Consider the following 17,306-nt stretch of genomic DNA (forward strand, 5'->3'; position numbering starts at 1 on the left):
GAGAGACTACTTAATTACCTTTCATTTTAGAACAAATTAGTGAGGATAATGATAATCGTGAGACCCATATTAGTTCGAGAGGGGAACGAAACCTTCTTTATAAGGGTTTGAAAACATTCCTTAGAACCATGAGACTGAAAGCAATATCTAGTATCAATGAACTTGAGGTGGTACACTCAATCCAAACTCGTGATTACGATGAGATTTGAAAGCAGATTCAAGCTGTGGGTATTGTGCGTTCATTTCTCTTCATGATGAAATCCCAAAATGATTGCAACCTGACTGCTACAGAGAGCCTCAACATTAAATTCCAACATAAAAGGAAGAATCTTCAAAACAAATATATTTAATTGATCTTGCTGAAGTAAATCCAGGATTTAGCAGAAAATTGACTCATTTAGATCAGCTGCCTTTTTGCTTAGAATGGTTTATTAAGCAGCTTAACTCCTTAATTAGCAATGTTAACTTAATATCAACAAAAACCCCTCAAAAGGGTACAAGGTAAATATAGAAAACCCAGAGAGCCATGCACACCGTTGAAATTGAAAATGATATTCAGTCATCTCCGAGAGAAAAATGAAAGGGGTTTCTATTCTTTTTTGTTAAAAGCAAACCCAAAGTTGTAAACTTTGTTGGATCAACAAGTTTGATGGGTGAAAAGAAAGGACATTCAAACAGTAACCCACCAATGGGATCACAAGGGTGAGGCAGGGGAGAGGAAAACCCTAAAATTATCTTATTATTTCCCCCTTTCTTTTACATCCTTACAGGCCACAGCAAACATAAATGGTTGGGTAAGCATAAAAATTCGATCTTTATGATAGATTTATCAAAGGGGGTTGTTTGAAACACATATTCAGGAAAAGGAATTTACTGGTACGTTAAAAACTAATTCAAGGGCTCTCAAATCCAATTTCCAGGTAGTGTCCTTAGCCCTTCAATCTCTTTATTCCCCCCATCTTCCACAATTTCTGTTTCCTCTCCCCTTCTTCTGTGTTTGTTCTTTTGTTAAAATTTCCCCCATTTCGTTGTGGGGGGGAAAAGGCAAGGAAGAAAACAAACACGTTTAGCATAGAAATACAAAAACCTAACTCTTTCCCTTGAATGATGGTTTGGACCTTTGGTCCTCCATCTTCGTCTTTGCGTTTCTGGGTTCTCAGTTAACAATTAAAACCAACCCTTTTTGTTGTTTCTAATTCGTTTCTCTTTCAAATGCAAATATCCCCAACTGGGTTTCTTTTACATGTAATCTTCCTTCTTTAACTCGCTTTGTCGTTCGTGATCTGGCCGACTATGTCGCAAGATTCTTCTTCTCCTCCGATCCCTTGTGACCGATCCTCCCCTGAGCCACTTTCCCACATCGAAAACCCCAACCCCAGAACGGCTAACGACGGCCTTATTGCCGAGAACGAGCCCACGACCACGACCACAACGACCAACAGTGAACAGCCTACCACGAGGAGGAACCGACCCTCTCGCGCTTGCACTATTCGTGCTGCCGAGCGGCTGTTGGCGGCTCAGTCAGTGGTCGAGCGGAAGCCGAAGCCTAAAAAGGAGCAGCAAAACGACGAGTCTCCAGAGCAGCAGCAATGCAGTAAGATCGTGACGCCGCTGGTTGAGGAGCCTTCGCCCTCACAGTTGCCGCGTTGGAGCCTCCGGTCCAAGTGGGAACTGGCGTCAGTACTTAATTTCTTGCATGTAAGCTTCGGCGAGTTATGTCTTCGTCACCAAATTTTGCATATTGCTGCGTTTATGACTTCAATTTTTCTTGTGCGAGCTGCAGGTCTTTAGGCCATTACTGAATATTCATAATGAGTTCACAGTGGAGGAGTTTGAGACGGCCTTGATTGCACCCAACGACACTTTGAGTGACATACACATTCCATTACTAAAGGTTCGAACTTGAATTTTAACTCCAAAGTTTGTGCTGAGCTTGTGGTTTTGCGTTACTTCTCTGATTGATAAAAGAGTGTGCGTGAATTATTCATGATGAAAATTAGTCTTTTGCAAGTGTTTTTATTAGACTGGGAATGCTATTGTTGGATTTTCTTTTCGATGTTTTGTTCGATTAAAAACAACTTTTAACTGTTATATTGTCGATTGCTTTTATGCTAATGTATTGGCTTGGCTCGTAAAATGCTCTCGTGTGTGCCGGGTAAATCTATTAATACTTCGAAACTGTTGGGTGGATATGTATTGTAGATGATTAGCCATCCCATTTTTTGTTGCTAGCCTTCTGATGTTTAGAGCTTTTCTAATTTTTTGGAAAACGAAAACTTAGAGCTCCTGATGAATTAAACAATGTCGATTAATAACTTGCTCACCACAGTTTTAGTTTGTCAGGTGGATTAAGCTTTTTCCCTTCTTGTTGGCTGCTAGATGATATTTCAATATTTAGTTCTCAGAAATGAACTTTAGTTATTGAAGTACGGCGCATGGCCCGTTTGCATGCTCAAAGCTCTTTTCTCGGATCATGTGTTCAAGGCCCTCACCATCAAAAGGAAGTGTGAGTTCCCACATTGGTTGGAGAGGGGAACGAAGCATTCCTTATAAGGATGTGAAAACATCTCCCTAGTAGACGCGTTTTTAAACCTTGAGGGAAAGCCCGGAAGGGAAAGTGCAAAGAAGACAATATCTACTAGCGGTGAGATTGGGCTAGAAGAAACTATACTTGTCTTGACTTCTATTATATAGTGGAGGTTACAGATCCTCGTCTATTTTCTCAGACCAATTGAATCGGGAAATTTATGAAAGTCATGACCTCCTTGGGTGCCACATGTTTTTTTTTTGCTTAGCATCATGTTACTTCGATCTGAAAATTTTACCCTTTTGTTTTGTTCGTATAATTTGTTTTTCGGTAATCAATGGAATATTTTATCCTTAGATCAAGTTGCCACCACACCTCTATGTTAACCTTGTTATCTAATGCAGACTTAACTATGTTGCTAGTTCATTTGAAAATGTGTTTCTCTTGCTCTCAACAAGAGCTCCCTATAACTTTTACTCTGTTTTTCAGGCAATTCCTCCTATTACAAGAATGGCCCTCACTCGGGATACGTGGGTGACTGTGTTGTGCAGAAAATTGCGGGACTGGTGGCACTGGGTATCTACCCTATTGTTCTTATTTAGCCATATATTCCTTTCTCGTGGCCGTCGTAGAATACTATATTTCCAGCTTCCAATCTGAACCACAGTCCTTGGTCTATTATGCAGGTTGCTGAAGGGGATCTGCCTATCGTCGCTTCACACGGGTGAGTACTTACAGGTTTCCTGTCCCATATACAATAATGTTCTTCATTTTCATGTGCCTAATCGTCGTGAGTGTTCAGTGTCGAAATAGAAGTTTATAAAACTCTTGATCCTGGGATGCGTGTGGTCATCTTGAAAGCGCTATGTGACATTCGAGTGGAGGTACTGTTGTTTTCTTAATAACATCAAATTTTTTATTCATTTCCTTTTTCTCTGAGCTTTCAAGTAATCAGGGTTTAAGGCATTGCTATTCATTTTTGCTCTTTTGTTTGTTGCAGCAAGAAGATATCCGGAGCTACATTGAAAATTCATTAAAACATGGAGTTCAACTTTCAGCATTTCGCAAAGAACGAATCGGTGGAGATTCACATGGAACTTATTTCTGGTAATGTAGTTTTGTTTTAACCTCATCATATTGTGGCATGTTTTTTTTATGGTACAAAAGATCCCGACTTTATAAATGCGTTATTTTGTGTGTTGACCATGTGGCAATTGTTATTGCAGGTACGAAGATGATCCCATAATTGGTCATCGTTTGTACCGTGAGATTAGGAAAGTCGAGTTGAAAAAAGCCAAGAAAGGTTCACAGGTCCTCCCTTGTACAACATATCAGTGGGAATCTGTTGCAACCAGTTTTGATGAATTTCAAGATGTATCAGTGAGTCTCTAAACTTGATGAGTTTCCATTACTCACTTCTTGTTCTTTTTCCATCTTTTATCGGATGAGCTTTGTTCATTTCCTTTTCTGTTGTGTATACCATTTAATGGTTGTTTTCTGGCCACCGCTTCATACCGAATCGTTGAACTCTGTGATCCAATATCTTGTTAGAACTTCTTTCTATGATGCTGCAGGAAAAGCTTTTCACAAGTAAAAATCGATCAGAGGCTTCACTTGGGAAAAAGTTGAAGATGGACATGCTTCCCGAGATCGAGAAAGTTCATAAGGTACTTGGTCCATTACGACTTACGAGTGCTGCATTTACTTGGTCGGATGTGATTTTATCCTCAGATCCTTGCTTATTCTTGCTCAAGTGCTGCATTTACTTATTCTAACAGAGAAAAGAAAGGTTGCTGAAAAAACAGCATAGACAAGCTCTTCTCTTGGATAATTTTGCACTTGTCGACGGGCTTGGTCCAGGACGCTCACTTCGTGACAGAAAACCCGTCACTTATACTTTTGGTATGCCGATTTTAGTTCGGTCTTTGTTCTTTTGTTTTCGGGAAGTTTTTAGCTATTTTATTTCGTGTTTTTTATACGCTTTTTCTATGTTCAGTTTCTATGAACTGAAACAGGCAAAATCCTGATATGCTAATATCCCAATGCTCATTTTGCAGATGATTATGACCGATCAATCAATGAGGCTATCAAGACAACCAAGTATGGATTTAGTATCTTTCTCCTTTACTATGAGATCCTCATCTTCTCTCTAGGCCTTATAGTATCATCTTCTCTCTTGTGTCAGGCGTAAGCCACCATCTCCAGAACCTAATCATAGAAGAGAAGCTGCTGTAAATCTTGAACCTTCTGCGAACGGAAAATGGAGCAGTCCGTCATTTGCGTCTCAAAACTTCAATTTCAGTGCACTATCTCCCAAGTCGCCTGATTATGACGACATCGATGAAGACCATATGTCCGAACGGTTGGATCGCAGGTATAGAACATGGGAAACTTTGTGTTTCTGTTACCTTAAACTATTACCAGGTTCGTTCTAATTTGTCGATTTTACATTTAGCAATAGGCGAAGACAAAGGCCACAACGGTATTCAGAAAAGGATTATGTGGAAGCATTATCAGATAATGATGCAGATTTCGACAGTGATGATGACATAGTTGGTGAAGCTGTATACGACGAGGAGTATTTACGAAAACGCAAGCAGAGGAGGAAGACATCGAGCAGTTCCGAAGGAGATGAGGAGTATCACTATGAAGAGGAAAACGAGGAAGAGGAGGAGGAAGAAGAAGAGGAATCGTTGAGCATTAGTGAAGATAGCGACCAGCCACGAAAAGTAAAAAAATTGCCAGGACGTACACGGAGGGAAACAAAGTTAAGGTCGTCTGGCGAGATTCAGTCCGGTCTTAGACGTAGTAGAAGGGCGACTCGAAGCAAAATAAATTATGGACAATATGATCTATCAGAATCTGAACCAGAGAATAATAAAGTTAAAAAGACCAATGCCAATGCGTCTGATGAGCACACAGATGCTAGTGAGAATGAGAATGGGGATTATTCAGTTGAAAGTCGAGAGTCTGACAACGAAGACGACGACGAAGAAGAAGACAACGACGACCAAGAAATGAAAGTCGATCAACCTGATGAAGTTTATGCAGAGAACATAGGGGAGAAAAATCCTCCTCCTGAAAAGTCGAACGGCCCAGATCAAGATGAAACCGATGGGGCATCAAAAAGACTTCTCGACCTAAATGAGCTTGCTCCCGGCTCGGGTTTCGAGGATGCTCCAACCATAGAAATGAAAGATGATACAAATGAGTTCTAATAGTTTTCGCTCGTGAAATCGGAGTGTACGATAATAGTAAAGTATAAATTTTGTGGTAAGCGCCTGCAGAAGATATTAGCATCGGAGTTCCTTCTTCCTCAGGCAAATTGGAGCAGTCAGTCATCTTGGTGCAGTTAGTGCAGCAAGGAGCAAACGGATGATGATGTTAAGTTGATAGATTAGAGAGTCCATTTTTTTCTTAGTAATGTCCACATTCAATGAAAACCCAACAAAAGGATGGAAGGGGAATTTGTTTGGTGTTTCTATACTTTTTACCCATCATTGTACAATAGCCTTTTGATATTAATATTGCAACCCAAAGAGTTGGGTTTTAGATGTATTATGATACTCACTTTAAATCGCCCTCTACATATAATGGGTTGGATGGGTCTGCTGCTTATATTATTACTTAGATGCAATGCACATGACTGAGTATTAAATACGAGCAATTAAAAGAATGGTTAACCGAATAATTCACCTGATTCAAACCTGCTCGAAATATTCTTGGAGAGAGTCAGAAAGACACAGAAAGGTCATTATTTCTAGTTTCTTCTTAGACTGTGTTGTTGACGTAGATGATGCGTGGAGGTCCATGCTTTTCTTGCTTCCACACTTATCATACCTCCTAAACAATATCATTTCTTCCTCCCATTCCCTTTAAGGATCATTTTCAAACAGGGTTTTTTAAGTCTAAGTTCGCCCCTTGATTTCATATTCCCGTTAGTTTTCTTTTTGTGACATTTTTTGATGTGTTTAAGGACGAACGGATAAAATATGGTTAGAATTCCTTGCTGTGACAAGCTTAACCTCAAAAGGGGTCTTTGGACTGCGGAGGAAGATGCAAAAATACTCGCTTATGTATCGAAGCACGGGACGAGTAATTGGACCTCTGCTCCAAAGAAAGCAGGTTAACACTTGAACTTCTGATGATTTTGGTTGATTTTTTATACATAGATGCTCCTGTGAACTTGGATACTGTGTTTGAGATGTTTCATAGGATTAAGGAGATGTGGGAAGAGCTGCAGACTTAGATGGACCAGTTACTTGAGGCCTGATCTTAAGCATCACAACTTCACACCACAAGAGGAGGAATTGATTATCAGGCTTCATGCAGCAATTGGTAGCAGGTACATTAGCAACTTCCCCATGGTTTCTCAATATATCATCAAGAAGGTGTTGCTTAAGAGGACTAATGACCTCTATTTTGTGTTATTCTTGTGCGTGAATGCAGATGGGCTATAATAGCTCAGCAGCTTCCTGGAAGAACTGATAATGATGTGAAGAATTACTGGAACACGAAGCTGCGAAAAAAGCTTTCTGAAATGGGAATTGATCCAGTTACTCACAAGCCATTCTCCCAAATCTTAGCTGACTATGGAAATATTGGTGGCCTCCCAAGATCCACCAATAGAATTGGGTCTCTCAGTAGAGATTTGAAAACTTCACCCTATATGAAGCCAAATTCAGCTCAAGAACTCTACAGAGGCATCGATGTCAGCATGTCGACGCCGACGATGCTATTGCCAGAAACTGAACCATCCATAGACAAGTTCATGAATGGCAACGTCCACCAATTGAACATCAACCCTTCTTTGAATCTTCTGGCTCAGCTGCAAGCAATGCAGCTGGTGACAGAAGCCTCACATTGCACTTCCAATGAACCAATCCAACCCCATTTCAATACTCAAGGCTATTTACCATCTTCATCTTCTTCTTCTTCCTCAGCCTTTATCTGGCAGGATTTTCTTCTCGAAGACGCGTTCTTACCTTCTGAGCCTCGAGAACACGAAAATGTAGCTGAGTTTCCATTAAATCAAAATGCTTTCCAAACACAAAATGGAATATCAAAAGAAGAGATGAACGAAGAGAAATCTGAGTACCAATACGACAGATTTGAAGCAATGCATAGCTTGACTGAAAACGATGATGCTGAAGCTTCATCGTCTACTGAAAACACATTCATAGAAACTTTGTTTCATCAAGAGGACAACATTTTGTTCGACTTCCTCAATCTCTTAGATGAACCACTTTACGACTAACTGCCATTTATTTAGTTTTTTTTTTTTTTTTTTTTTTCTGATGTTGGTAATGATAATTTCCAACCAATTAAAAGTATTAATGAAAATTTTAAATATTTTAAAATAAAGTACAAATATTTTCAATAATTTAGCTATTTAACAAAAAGAATATGAACACAAACAATAATAACGGATCCTATAAATTGAAAGAAAATTGTGGGTCGCTTACATAGATTCACATTTTTTTTTTTTTTTTTTGGGGAACGTTTTTGTTTACTGGAAAATTGTAAATTTATGAAATTGGAGGGAGGGTCGTAAACGGAATCCGACATTGAGCAACAGAGTTCGAGAAGAATCCATGGTGGCCATTTCCCTTTACAGAGGGAACCTCCACAGGGTCCCCGATGTGCCTCGTCGCTGGCTTATGCCGATCCACAACATTTCTATTAGAGACTTCAAATCCCTTCTGCACCGTCGTTCAAAAGCCCTCTCTCGCCTCTTCGCCACCGCCTCTTCTTCTCCGGCTAAAGTTTCTACTTCCCCTAACTCTAATCCTATTTCGAATTCTTTAATCAAACCAGACGTTGAAGGACCTAGAAATAATGCGTCTGCTCCTGAGGTGCCATTGGAAACTGAAAGGGTTGGTGTTGGTGATGAAAGACCTTCTGCGCATGTTAAGAAGAGGAAGAAGTCGGACATTGGCGATGATTGTTTGGGGAAATCGACTGAGGGGTTTGATTCTGTGAATGGAACAAAACCTTGTTTTATTGATCAAGGTTCTGATCCAGTGGAAAATGGTGGCGCGCATTCTAACGAGGAAAATCATGCTGTATTAGAAAACCCTAACAAAGAGGTATGGATTATGACCACCTCCATTAATTTTCAAGTATGCTTGAAGTCTATCGATCTTACCTGAGTTCCAAATTTTAGTGGTCGTATGACAGTTTTTTTGGCTCGTCCTGAATTTTGGCGCGGTTGTGTTTTTGTTGTTATTATCATTATTGTTCTACATGGTGAGTTATTTTTGTTACATCTAAAATAAAGTGATTACTATTTAACGAGGCTTTCAGATGTTTGGGAATGTTTTGAGATAACCATTGTTAACTGTATGTGAAGCTTGTAAATTTTGTTGAGCGTTCTTGTTGGTATAAGAAAGTTGAGGTAGATGGAAGTAAAATCAAGAAGAGCTTCCAAGTTTCTTGTCAATATAGATCTCGTGCCTCGACACCAGCATCGGATTTCTTTCGTTTTACCTTCTCCATTAATGTGTGTCACTGTGTTAGGCAAATGAGGATTTGTTAGATGTCGAGGAGAACAGGAAAAAGGAAGTTGAAGAGAAGCTAAAAGTTTTGAATGAGACAACACATAATCTTGTGCAAGTGTTAAAACAGGTATGTTACTGATCCTTCTACCTTGCCCGTCCGCTACCAAAATCCCCTTAACTACCTATGGGATTGATAAGTGAAGTAGGTCATTTTCTTGGTGTTGGTTGACAGATCTTCCATGTGGAAGAGGAAGTAAAAAGGCGTAGGAGTTTGCAAGGGACAGAAATTCGCGCTTCTGCTCCTCCTCTTCAAGTGGATGCCTCAGCCGATACGGGGTCGATGACCAGACCGCTTGCTCCTAGGGTAGCCACAGAAGTGAATGCTAATGGAGATACTGAAGGTGGAGAAGCTGATGATCTTTTGAACCAGAATGTTCCTTCAGAGTCTCCTCTTAGAAGGCCTGCCCACATACAACCTAATATGGTAATTGGTGTCACTATGACTTCCGTCGATTTCATTATAGCTTTATATGAGTTCATGATCAGTATCCTTGTTTTGTTGACTTTATGAGTGATTTTGCCTCTGGAACGTAAGAATAATTTTTATTGATATTTTAGTCATTTGAATCACTGAACTTGCTCATACAAGATTTTATTTCTTTCTTGTGGGGGTGAGGGGTGGCCAGGTAAGAATGTACAGTTCCCATGACTTATTACAATGTTCATAAGTAGCATAAATTGAGAAAGGAAAAAAAAAATATAATCAAAGGGCTCAGTTGGAGGATGTGAGATTCCACATCGGTTGGAGAAGAGAACGAAACATTCTTTATAAAGGTGTGAAAACCTCTTCCTAGCAGACGCGTTCTAAAATTTTGAGGAGAAGCCTGGAAAAGGACAATATCTGCTAGCGGTGAGCTTGGGCTGTTATAGAGATGCTTTTGAATTCTCCTTAGGAAGAAGGGCAAAGTTTTAGAATAATAGATTTTTTAGAGAGATTGAGAGGTCGGGTGAGGAAGTTTGGTGTGTGCCACTCGGCTTTTTCTCGACCATGAGCTTGGTCATGTTCTTTTGAATTGGAGTCACTTTTCTGTAGATAATCTCAGACTTTTTTTCGCCTTGTTGGAGCTTGTTCTTTTATATGGCCGGTATGAATCAATAACATTTTTAGTACCTTTAAATTCATTATAAAACTTCTTTGAAATTCCTATCAAAATTATGATCTTTTACATTAAACTATCAGCTTCAGAGTTCTAGGCGGTTCTTTGTTGGTTTGCATTCTGTGTCAGTCTAGATGTCTACCGAGAAAAAAATGTATCACTCAAGTTTAAACCATACCATCTCCTCTATGCTTGATGCGAAAAATCAAGCCTCATTCATATGTTTTTATCATTTTTCTAGTGAAGTAAAATACCATCATGTGCAGGGCTTGCATCCATCCCGAACAAATTTTAGCCTTACTGGAAGCCCGTCGTGTTTACCTCCGGCTGGGCAATCTGGGCTTCCTCCAAACCTGCCCACACTATCTGTATCTGGGACCAACTACATTGCATTCTCACATTCTCCTGCAGCATCTGGGGGCACTTCAGTTCTCAGAGATGCTCGGCAGCCTAGCCCATGGAATTAGAGGTCGTCTCTGTAATTCACATTGGTGAGTTCGTTTTGATTCTCGACTTCCTGGTTCGGCAGAGCAAAGTGAGTTCTAAGACTAGTTTCATGATGTATAGTCAGGTATGATGATCTACCCAGCTGCAAGTTTGCATTTGGGATAACTCATAACATCGTTCAACTGGTGTTTTTGTATTTTTATCAAGTGGTACAAAACTGTAAGGATGCTTGGCTCCTTCGTTTTTGACTTCTTGAACCTATTCTATTGGTATAGCCCAAACTCAATTAGGTGAAGCTGCGATCTTGAAGATCGCTCCATAAGATCAACCTAACCTAGCCCAACCTACTTAAACAATCTAAAGGCTTGACTCGGACAGAAGTAAGAAGAAAGTAAGATAGACATTGTATATCCGAAAAATTTCAATTGGATTGGATGACCTTATCCTCAAACATAGCTGTTCATGCTCAGTTTAGATTGAAGCTTAGCCAGTCCTCAGAAATTTTGTGGGTTGTTGTTTCTTGGTAATCTTTTATATGATCATTGATCATGATCAGCTGATATCTACTCAAAAACAGATTTGGTTGAGAGAACGTTTAACTGCAGCTAGAAATTAGGCTTAATAATTCAAAATCTTAATGTTAGATTTTACACTTTTTGGAGTAATACTTAACTGATTATCACTGTATGAAAACTTTCCTTTTAGAATTCCTTCGTAATATCATCCTTTCCTCTGCATGCATGAAGTATAAAATATTTTTTTTTTTTTTTTTTTTTTTATGGGTATTTCAAATTTAAAAACTAAAATAGAACAATAAATTCAGTGGTCAATTTCGATAAGGGACTGTGTCTGCAGAAGCAGTTAAGTTAGATTGACCATCAACGGCCCCATATCTCACCCACACGACTACCCACCACCCTCTGCATTCCCAAGCTCTCAATCTCACAAATCCATGGCTTCTCACGAAACTTCCTCATCCATCGACCCCAACCGTAGAAACCATCCCGCCGCCGCCTCCGTCGTCACTCTCGGCGCTGTCTCTCCCAACCCAACATCACCAAAACTAGATCCCATAACCCCTTTGTCGGACTCAGACAAGTTGTCAAAATCACACCCACCTTCCCCCAAAATGGTCGGCCCCAGAACAGTGCCAATGGTAGCCAAAAAACCCAACGAAGCCCCTCTGGAACACTCTACCACAGAGAAATTCAACGACTCTGAAGAGAAATTCGAACGCATGATCAACTGTATCACAGCCAAAGAAAGTGAAATGAAGCAGCTCCTAAAGGAACACGAACATCTCACTCGCAGGCTCTCTGTTTCTCTTTCTTCATCACGGAGTGGAAGAAGAAGAAGATCAATCTGTGGCTCACAGATTGAATTAGCAGACGTGTTTGCTAACAACGGTGTCAAAGTGGTTTCGGCCGATATGCCGCCGTTTATGCAGATCCACGCCGTCGATTGCGCTAGAAAGGCCCACGATAGTATGGAAAAGTTCACTTCCAAATCCCTTGCATTGACTCTCAAGAAGGTACACACGAATCGATTACCCAACTTTTTTTTTTTTAGAAAAAAGGGTCATTTTGTTCAGAATGTTGATTTGGGTTGGCTGAATTTGGCAGGAATTCGATGGGGTTTACGGGCCGGCATGGCATTGTATTGTGGGGAAGAGTTTTGGGTCATTTGTGACACACTCAGTGGGTGGATTTCTGTACTTCTCCATGGCTCAAAAGCTTTACATTCTGCTCTTCAAAACCACTGTACAAAGAGCCAATTAGAAACAATCAATCGCTGCTCATGTTTAGGCAGAGCAACAACTCTGTTTTTTTCTTGTTTCAACTCTGTTTAGTTATAATTTCGGCATTGATGTTCATAATCGAATTGAAGGTGATGGGTATGGCGATAATGGTGAATGGTGTGGAGTGGTAGCTGCAGTAAATGCAGATTGAGATTTGAGTATTGAGATACATTTACAGACGATAATGATTGCAGAGGCGAAGGCCCACATCATTCATTTTCTGGGTTTGGATTTATACTCTGTTCTTCAATGTTCGGACATAAGGATGTGCAGATGATAAGATTTCTTTTTCCTTTTTCTGGGGGTATTTGTTCGTTTATATCCTCGAATCCTTATTTACCATCTAATGGTTCTGATATTTACACGGCCTTTGTCTACGCTCCTAGTGAGTCGAATCTAAATTTCAAATTCTAATCGGGGATATCCGAGCATGAAAAGTTGATTGGAAAGTGGTAGGTAAGGTGAGTTATAGAAGATTCCAAATTAATGGTTAATGATAGAGTGAGAGAGAATGGCAGGGTGGGGCTGTGGGAATGGTAACTTAAAGAGCTTTCTTTTTTGATAGCTCCTATTCAAAGGGCTAAGCTATGTTATCCCCACTGCCCATTCAAGGACTCTGACTGACTCATCATCAACCCACTCCCCACACCCTAACCCACCCATGGTTATATAGTAACCTAAGCTTATTGACCAAAGTTGAGCCAAATTTTAAATTTATGTCTTTGCTAATTATTTAGTTTTGAAATTCGTGTTTGTTTTTGCAGGGAATAAACATATATAAGCTAATTTTTTTTAAAATTAGTATTCCTTTTAATAGAAATTTTATTTTTTAAAATTGTAAGCTTAATTTTTAAATAAATAAACTAGTAAGTAATACATATGTATTTAATGCTGAAGTTATTTTATTTTTTTTTATTAATTTTTTAAAAAAATATATATTTTTTTACTTAAAAAGGAAAAAGAATTGTTTGATGCCACCTCAGCCTGGAATTGGGTTGGGCCTGTGGGAGTTTTAAAGTCCATTTGGGCCGAACTATGGGCTTGGGTCAGAATATTTCAACCTGGGGAATCAACAAGATTAGGGTGACAAGTGGCAAAGCAGACAACACAGGGTGGATGTGGAAAGATGAGTAATGAATCAAAAGCTTGCATTTTTTATAGCATCAAATTGGAAGTATCTGTATGGAAGGTAAGTGCTAAACCAACTTTCTGAATTTGGTTTAAATTTTGAAGTATTTTATCATCTTATTTGGACATGACAATGATTTTTGCTTTATTTGGCAACTTTACCTAAGATTCAATTTATACACTTTTTAATAAGCCTACCAAATACTTCAATTTCAAGTCGATTAAGACACGTGTCAATTAATTATTGATACCCCACCGGAAGATATTTCTTGAATAAATTTTATTCAGTAACTTCTTCCACCTAATAATTTAAAACATGTTTGGAAGGGATTATGAAATGATTAGAATCTTCAACTGTATTATTTGTTTGTTGTTTCTAAGAGTTATTTTAACATGATTCTTCCTAAAAATCATCCAACATAGAATTTCTCTGAGTAAACATACTTAACTTTAAAGTTCTACGATTGAATCACCGAAAAGGAATGTACATCTTATCGAGTTAGGTAGTAACTTGGATTCTTTTAAGTTTTTCTCGACAATACCGGAGAAAAAAGAGGAATTAGTCACTTTGGAAGGCAATGAAGATGAGAAAGGGAAGTGGGGTAAGAAACCATGTAAGGAAAGCTTAAAAGATTCTTTATGGGTATCAATTACTTGGGTATGGCTCAATATTCATTTATGTGCTAACCAAGTTAGGCCTTGACAGTGCCCTTCGGCCATAACTTTGCTGCACAATCCAATTTCATTTTCTCAACTTCAAGAGCTACAGACATAGCGTTAGGCAATTGATAGATAGTTCTCAGAGAGTTGGGAGCTATCTCAACACATATGTAGGGAGGAAAAAAGCAAAGTCTCGTCCCTGCCAGTTTTCTTTAGTAAAATGTGAAAGCACTGAAATGAAAAGGGTGGTTTGGATGTCTGATCGCTTTCGGCCTCATAAAGCTTCGATCTTTTCACTCATCCTTTGGGTCAAACATTACAGGTGAGAAAGAGAGTGCAGTGGCGCCACCGCTGCCAAAAACATCCGCCTCTCTCTCTCTCTCTCTCTCTCTCTCTCTCTCGGACCCCGTCTGAAAAGGCTACTTCTTTCCCGCCCTTCACTTCCCCGGCCCCCCCAAACTGCTTCATAAATAATCTCTCCGCTACCTACACTTCCACTCCAATTGGGTATCTCTATCTTCAATTACAGACTAGAAATCTCCTCGATTTCTTATTGGGTGTCCCAAATTGACATCTGATTTGGATACCTTGCGAATGGATCTTCCACTTGTTAACGAATCATCCTTCTCCGCTGCGAATCCTTCTGCTTACAGCTTAGCCGCGATTTGGCCTTTCGGGGGGGAGCAGGGCGGGAACGCATTGGGTCTCCGAATGGCTAGTTTGAGTCAGAATCTTGGTGGGTTTCCCGAGAGCTCCACGAATCGGGACGGATCAATGGAGGAATCGACTGTGACGGAGCAGAGTGGCGGTGGGAGAAAGAGGAAGGATGTGAGCTCCGAGGATGAATCTTCGAGAATGGTTTCCACTAGTAGTGCTAATCAATTGGTTAGTTTTCATTTCCACTTCTTGTTTTTCTTCCTCAAATCCCTTTTGCTCTCGATTTGGCTACGTTGACCCAATTTTGTCCTCCTTGGAAAAATTTGTACACTGTTAGTTCAGTCTTTCACTGTTGAAAGGTGAAACTCTTTTTCTTTCTTTTTTTGATGGGGAGGAGCTCCCAAGGAAGAGAAAACAGCTAATAATCTTTATAAACCATTCTTGTTGCCCCTCTCTGCCAAGATTACCAAGAAACTTTCCCAAATTATGTATGCAGATGTTTAAAACTTGGACTGCTGATCATATATCTCGACATTGGCTACCTGCATTCAAGCACTTTTGTCTTTGAATTCTAATAACTTGGCCTATTACTGACTTATTAATCAAGATAGTAATCACCACTCCATTTCATACAGAGTAACTCAAATGGTAAACGGACGAAAGTGGTGGCATCCAGAGATGAAGGTGGTGGTATAAAAGCTGAAGTAGAACCTAGCTCGGCAGATGGTAAGAAGCTGGCCGAGCAAAGCCGGAAACCCGAACCACCAAAAGATTACATCCATGTCAGAGCGAGAAGGGGCCAAGCTACTGATAGCCATAGTTTAGCAGAAAGAGTAATGTACTTTTCTCAGCTATTTGGAATTCAAATATCTCAGACAGTTCTTTGCATTCTGTCTAACAGCTTCAAGTTTCTGGTGGAGATTTGGAATGTTTATCTATCAATTTATCCCTTCCTCCCAAAGTTTTGCCTGTTTGTCTTACTATACCCATTTGTGCAGGCGAGAAGAGAGAAGATCAGTGAGAGAATGAAAATTTTGCAGGACTTGGTTCCCGGTTGTAACAAGGTAAGTATCCTGCAGTTCTTTAACGGAAGGGAAAAAAATGCTAAATCTAATTGACATGGAGGATGTAGAAGAGAGAGTACAACAACCCAAGCCTATTACTAGCAAATATTATTTTTTTGGGTTTTTACTTTCGAGCTTCCCCTCAAGGTTTTTAAAACGTGTATGCTAGGGAGAGGTTCCGATACCGTTATAAAAACCGACGTGGGATTTCACAGTAAATTTACTTCTAAACATTAACGATAGTTGCAGCATAGCCATCACCATTGTATCCAATAAGCTTTCCTTCAAATCTATTACATTCTTCGTTCTTTCTATATCTGTAAAGTCAGGAGCTAAAGATAAGGAAAGAAATGAGAACTGCAGTAGATGAAGAAAGCCACCGAGAGGAATTAATATAGAAAAAGGAAAACTTGAGAGACGTTCCCATTGGAGTGTTCTAAGAAAATTAAGAACAGAACACCAGAACAAAGCTAATCTATCTATGAGTTTGGTTGCAGTCATTGAAAATCAAGTTCATAATATAATTTTTCTTTATTGGTATTTTCCTCCTGTTAGGTTATTGGAAAAGCACTTGTTCTTGATGAGATAATAAATTATGTCCAATCACTGCAACGTCAAGTCGAGGTACTTATTCTAATCATGGCTTTGTCCTTTCATTTCAGAACCTTTTCTCAATTTAATCTGAGCTTTGAATATTTGGCTCAAATTTGTAGTTACTCTCCATGAAGCTTGAAGCTGTGAATTCCAGAATGAACTTAAGCCCAGCCATAGAAGGTTTTACCGCAAAAAATGTAAGTTTCATTTCATGTATCAAGAGAAAAACAATACAAAATGGAGTTCAATTAGTTGCCAATGGACACAGTAAACGAAGGAACAAAAAACAGATTCTTATTTCCTAAACTCTCTCTTCTAACGTTTCAGATGGTTAATCAACCATATGATACAGTTGGAATATTATATGGTTCACAAGCGGCAAGAGACTATACCCAAGGTGCGCAACCAGAATGGTTGCATATGCAGATCAGTGGAAGCTTTGAAAGAACATCTTAGACCTCAATAGGCATCTTATAATCAAATGTCAAAATTGATTTTGCTTCCTCATTCAGTTCAGTAGATATAGATTTGTTTGATCACTTGGTATCAAATACTTGTACTATCGCCCCTTTGGGGACATCTGATATACTTGGAACAATCAAATACTTGAATTATCTGCAAAAATGAACCAACTTCCAATTTGTATCTTATTGACCGATAAATCTGTAGTGCAGTTGCACTGGAGTGAACATACTAAGCTTCCCTTTCTGCTCTTAATTTTGTTTGCTGCCATGAATAGATTTGATGAATCCAAGGCTCTAATCTCTCTATTAT

At 39.4% G+C, this 17,306-nt stretch overlaps 4 protein-coding genes across 10 annotated transcripts; all 4 read left to right on the forward strand.

Annotated features, from left to right (window-relative positions):
- The first annotated feature begins 635 nt into the window (after window positions 1–635).
- Window positions 636–10,730, forward strand: LOC111485613 (DDT domain-containing protein DDR4-like). 4 transcript variants are annotated; one of them, XM_023132576.1, is made up of 13 exons: window positions 638–1,698; window positions 1,784–1,894; window positions 3,017–3,103; window positions 3,214–3,251; window positions 3,330–3,411; window positions 3,528–3,634; window positions 3,754–3,907; window positions 4,102–4,194; window positions 4,306–4,429; window positions 4,585–4,627; window positions 4,713–4,901; window positions 4,983–5,747; window positions 10,716–10,730. In XM_023132576.1, exons 1-12 carry the CDS (start codon window positions 1,294–1,296, stop codon window positions 5,743–5,745), a joined length of 2,196 nt encoding a protein of 731 aa, XP_022988344.1. In that variant the 5' UTR covers window positions 638–1,293; the 3' UTR covers window positions 5,746–5,747; window positions 10,716–10,730. The 4 variants fall into 4 exon arrangements, with proteins under 4 accessions (XP_022988345.1, XP_022988344.1, XP_022988343.1 ...); XM_023132575.1 differs by lacking the exon at window positions 10,716–10,730 and adding an exon at window positions 5,783–6,148; XM_023132577.1 differs by lacking the exon at window positions 10,716–10,730 and having other exon boundaries at window positions 636–1,698; window positions 4,989–6,148.
- Window positions 6,491–7,848, forward strand: LOC111485646 (transcription factor MYB35-like). The gene is made up of 3 exons (XM_023132621.1): window positions 6,491–6,652; window positions 6,743–6,872; window positions 6,977–7,848. The coding sequence occupies exons 1-3, from the start codon at window positions 6,520–6,522 to the stop codon at window positions 7,782–7,784; spliced, it is 1,071 nt and encodes a 356-aa protein (XP_022988389.1). The 5' UTR covers window positions 6,491–6,519; the 3' UTR covers window positions 7,785–7,848.
- On the forward strand, window positions 8,029–12,469 carry LOC111485647. 4 transcript variants are annotated; one of them, XM_023132623.1, is made up of 6 exons: window positions 8,029–8,616; window positions 9,047–9,154; window positions 9,260–9,511; window positions 10,451–11,100; window positions 11,276–12,162; window positions 12,254–12,469. In XM_023132623.1, exons 1-4 carry the CDS (start codon window positions 8,122–8,124, stop codon window positions 10,649–10,651), a joined length of 1,056 nt encoding a protein of 351 aa, XP_022988391.1. In that variant the 5' UTR covers window positions 8,029–8,121; the 3' UTR covers window positions 10,652–11,100; window positions 11,276–12,162; window positions 12,254–12,469. The 4 variants fall into 4 exon arrangements, with proteins under 4 accessions (XP_022988391.1, XP_022988392.1, XP_022988390.1 ...); XM_023132624.1 differs by having other exon boundaries at window positions 8,029–8,365; window positions 8,435–8,616; window positions 10,451–12,162; XM_023132622.1 differs by having other exon boundaries at window positions 10,451–12,162.
- A 1,757-nt stretch (window positions 12,470–14,226) lies between these two features.
- LOC111485657 (transcription factor bHLH79-like) lies at window positions 14,227–17,270 on the forward strand. Its single transcript, XM_023132636.1, has 6 exons — window positions 14,227–15,102; window positions 15,510–15,707; window positions 15,873–15,938; window positions 16,494–16,562; window positions 16,652–16,729; window positions 16,860–17,270. The coding sequence occupies exons 1-6, from the start codon at window positions 14,812–14,814 to the stop codon at window positions 16,986–16,988; spliced, it is 831 nt and encodes a 276-aa protein (XP_022988404.1). The 5' UTR covers window positions 14,227–14,811; the 3' UTR covers window positions 16,989–17,270.
- The last annotated feature ends 36 nt before the right edge of the window (window positions 17,271–17,306 follow it).

Source organism: Cucurbita maxima, unplaced genomic scaffold, assembly GCF_002738345.1.
Source record: "Cucurbita maxima cultivar Rimu unplaced genomic scaffold, Cmax_1.0 Cma_Scf00010, whole genome shotgun sequence".
In the NCBI taxonomy this organism is placed as follows: Eukaryota; Viridiplantae; Streptophyta; class Magnoliopsida; order Cucurbitales; family Cucurbitaceae; genus Cucurbita; species Cucurbita maxima.

What these genes read in the sequence shown, in the direction of transcription:
- LOC111485657 (XM_023132636.1), top strand. Translation starts at nt 14,812, where the DNA reads ATGGATCTTCCACTTGTTAACGAATCATCCTTCTCCGCTGCGAATCCT. An exon ending in TGGTTCCCGGTTGTAACAAG is followed by an intron (nt 15,939 to 16,493) that starts GTAAGTATCCTG and finishes TCCTCCTGTTAG; the next exon opens with GTTATTGGAAAAGCACTTGT. An exon ending in CACTGCAACGTCAAGTCGAG is followed by an intron (nt 16,563 to 16,651) that starts GTACTTATTCTA and finishes TCAAATTTGTAG; the next exon opens with TTACTCTCCATGAAGCTTGA.
- LOC111485647 (XM_023132622.1), top strand. Translation starts at nt 8,122, where the DNA reads ATGGTGGCCATTTCCCTTTACAGAGGGAACCTCCACAGGGTCCCCGAT. An exon ending in TAGAAAACCCTAACAAAGAG is followed by an intron (nt 8,617 to 9,046) that starts GTATGGATTATG and finishes TCACTGTGTTAG; the next exon opens with GCAAATGAGGATTTGTTAGA. An exon ending in TTGTGCAAGTGTTAAAACAG is followed by an intron (nt 9,155 to 9,259) that starts GTATGTTACTGA and finishes GTTGGTTGACAG; the next exon opens with ATCTTCCATGTGGAAGAGGA.
- LOC111485646 (XM_023132621.1), top strand. Translation starts at nt 6,520, where the DNA reads ATGGTTAGAATTCCTTGCTGTGACAAGCTTAACCTCAAAAGGGGTCTT. An exon ending in CTCTGCTCCAAAGAAAGCAG is followed by an intron (nt 6,653 to 6,742) that starts GTTAACACTTGA and finishes GATGTTTCATAG; the next exon opens with GATTAAGGAGATGTGGGAAG. An exon ending in CATGCAGCAATTGGTAGCAG is followed by an intron (nt 6,873 to 6,976) that starts GTACATTAGCAA and finishes GCGTGAATGCAG; the next exon opens with ATGGGCTATAATAGCTCAGC.
- LOC111485613 (XM_023132576.1), top strand. Translation starts at nt 1,294, where the DNA reads ATGTCGCAAGATTCTTCTTCTCCTCCGATCCCTTGTGACCGATCCTCC. An exon ending in ATGAATTTCAAGATGTATCA is followed by an intron (nt 3,908 to 4,101) that starts GTGAGTCTCTAA and finishes ATGATGCTGCAG; the next exon opens with GAAAAGCTTTTCACAAGTAA. An exon ending in ACCCGTCACTTATACTTTTG is followed by an intron (nt 4,430 to 4,584) that starts GTATGCCGATTT and finishes CTCATTTTGCAG; the next exon opens with ATGATTATGACCGATCAATC.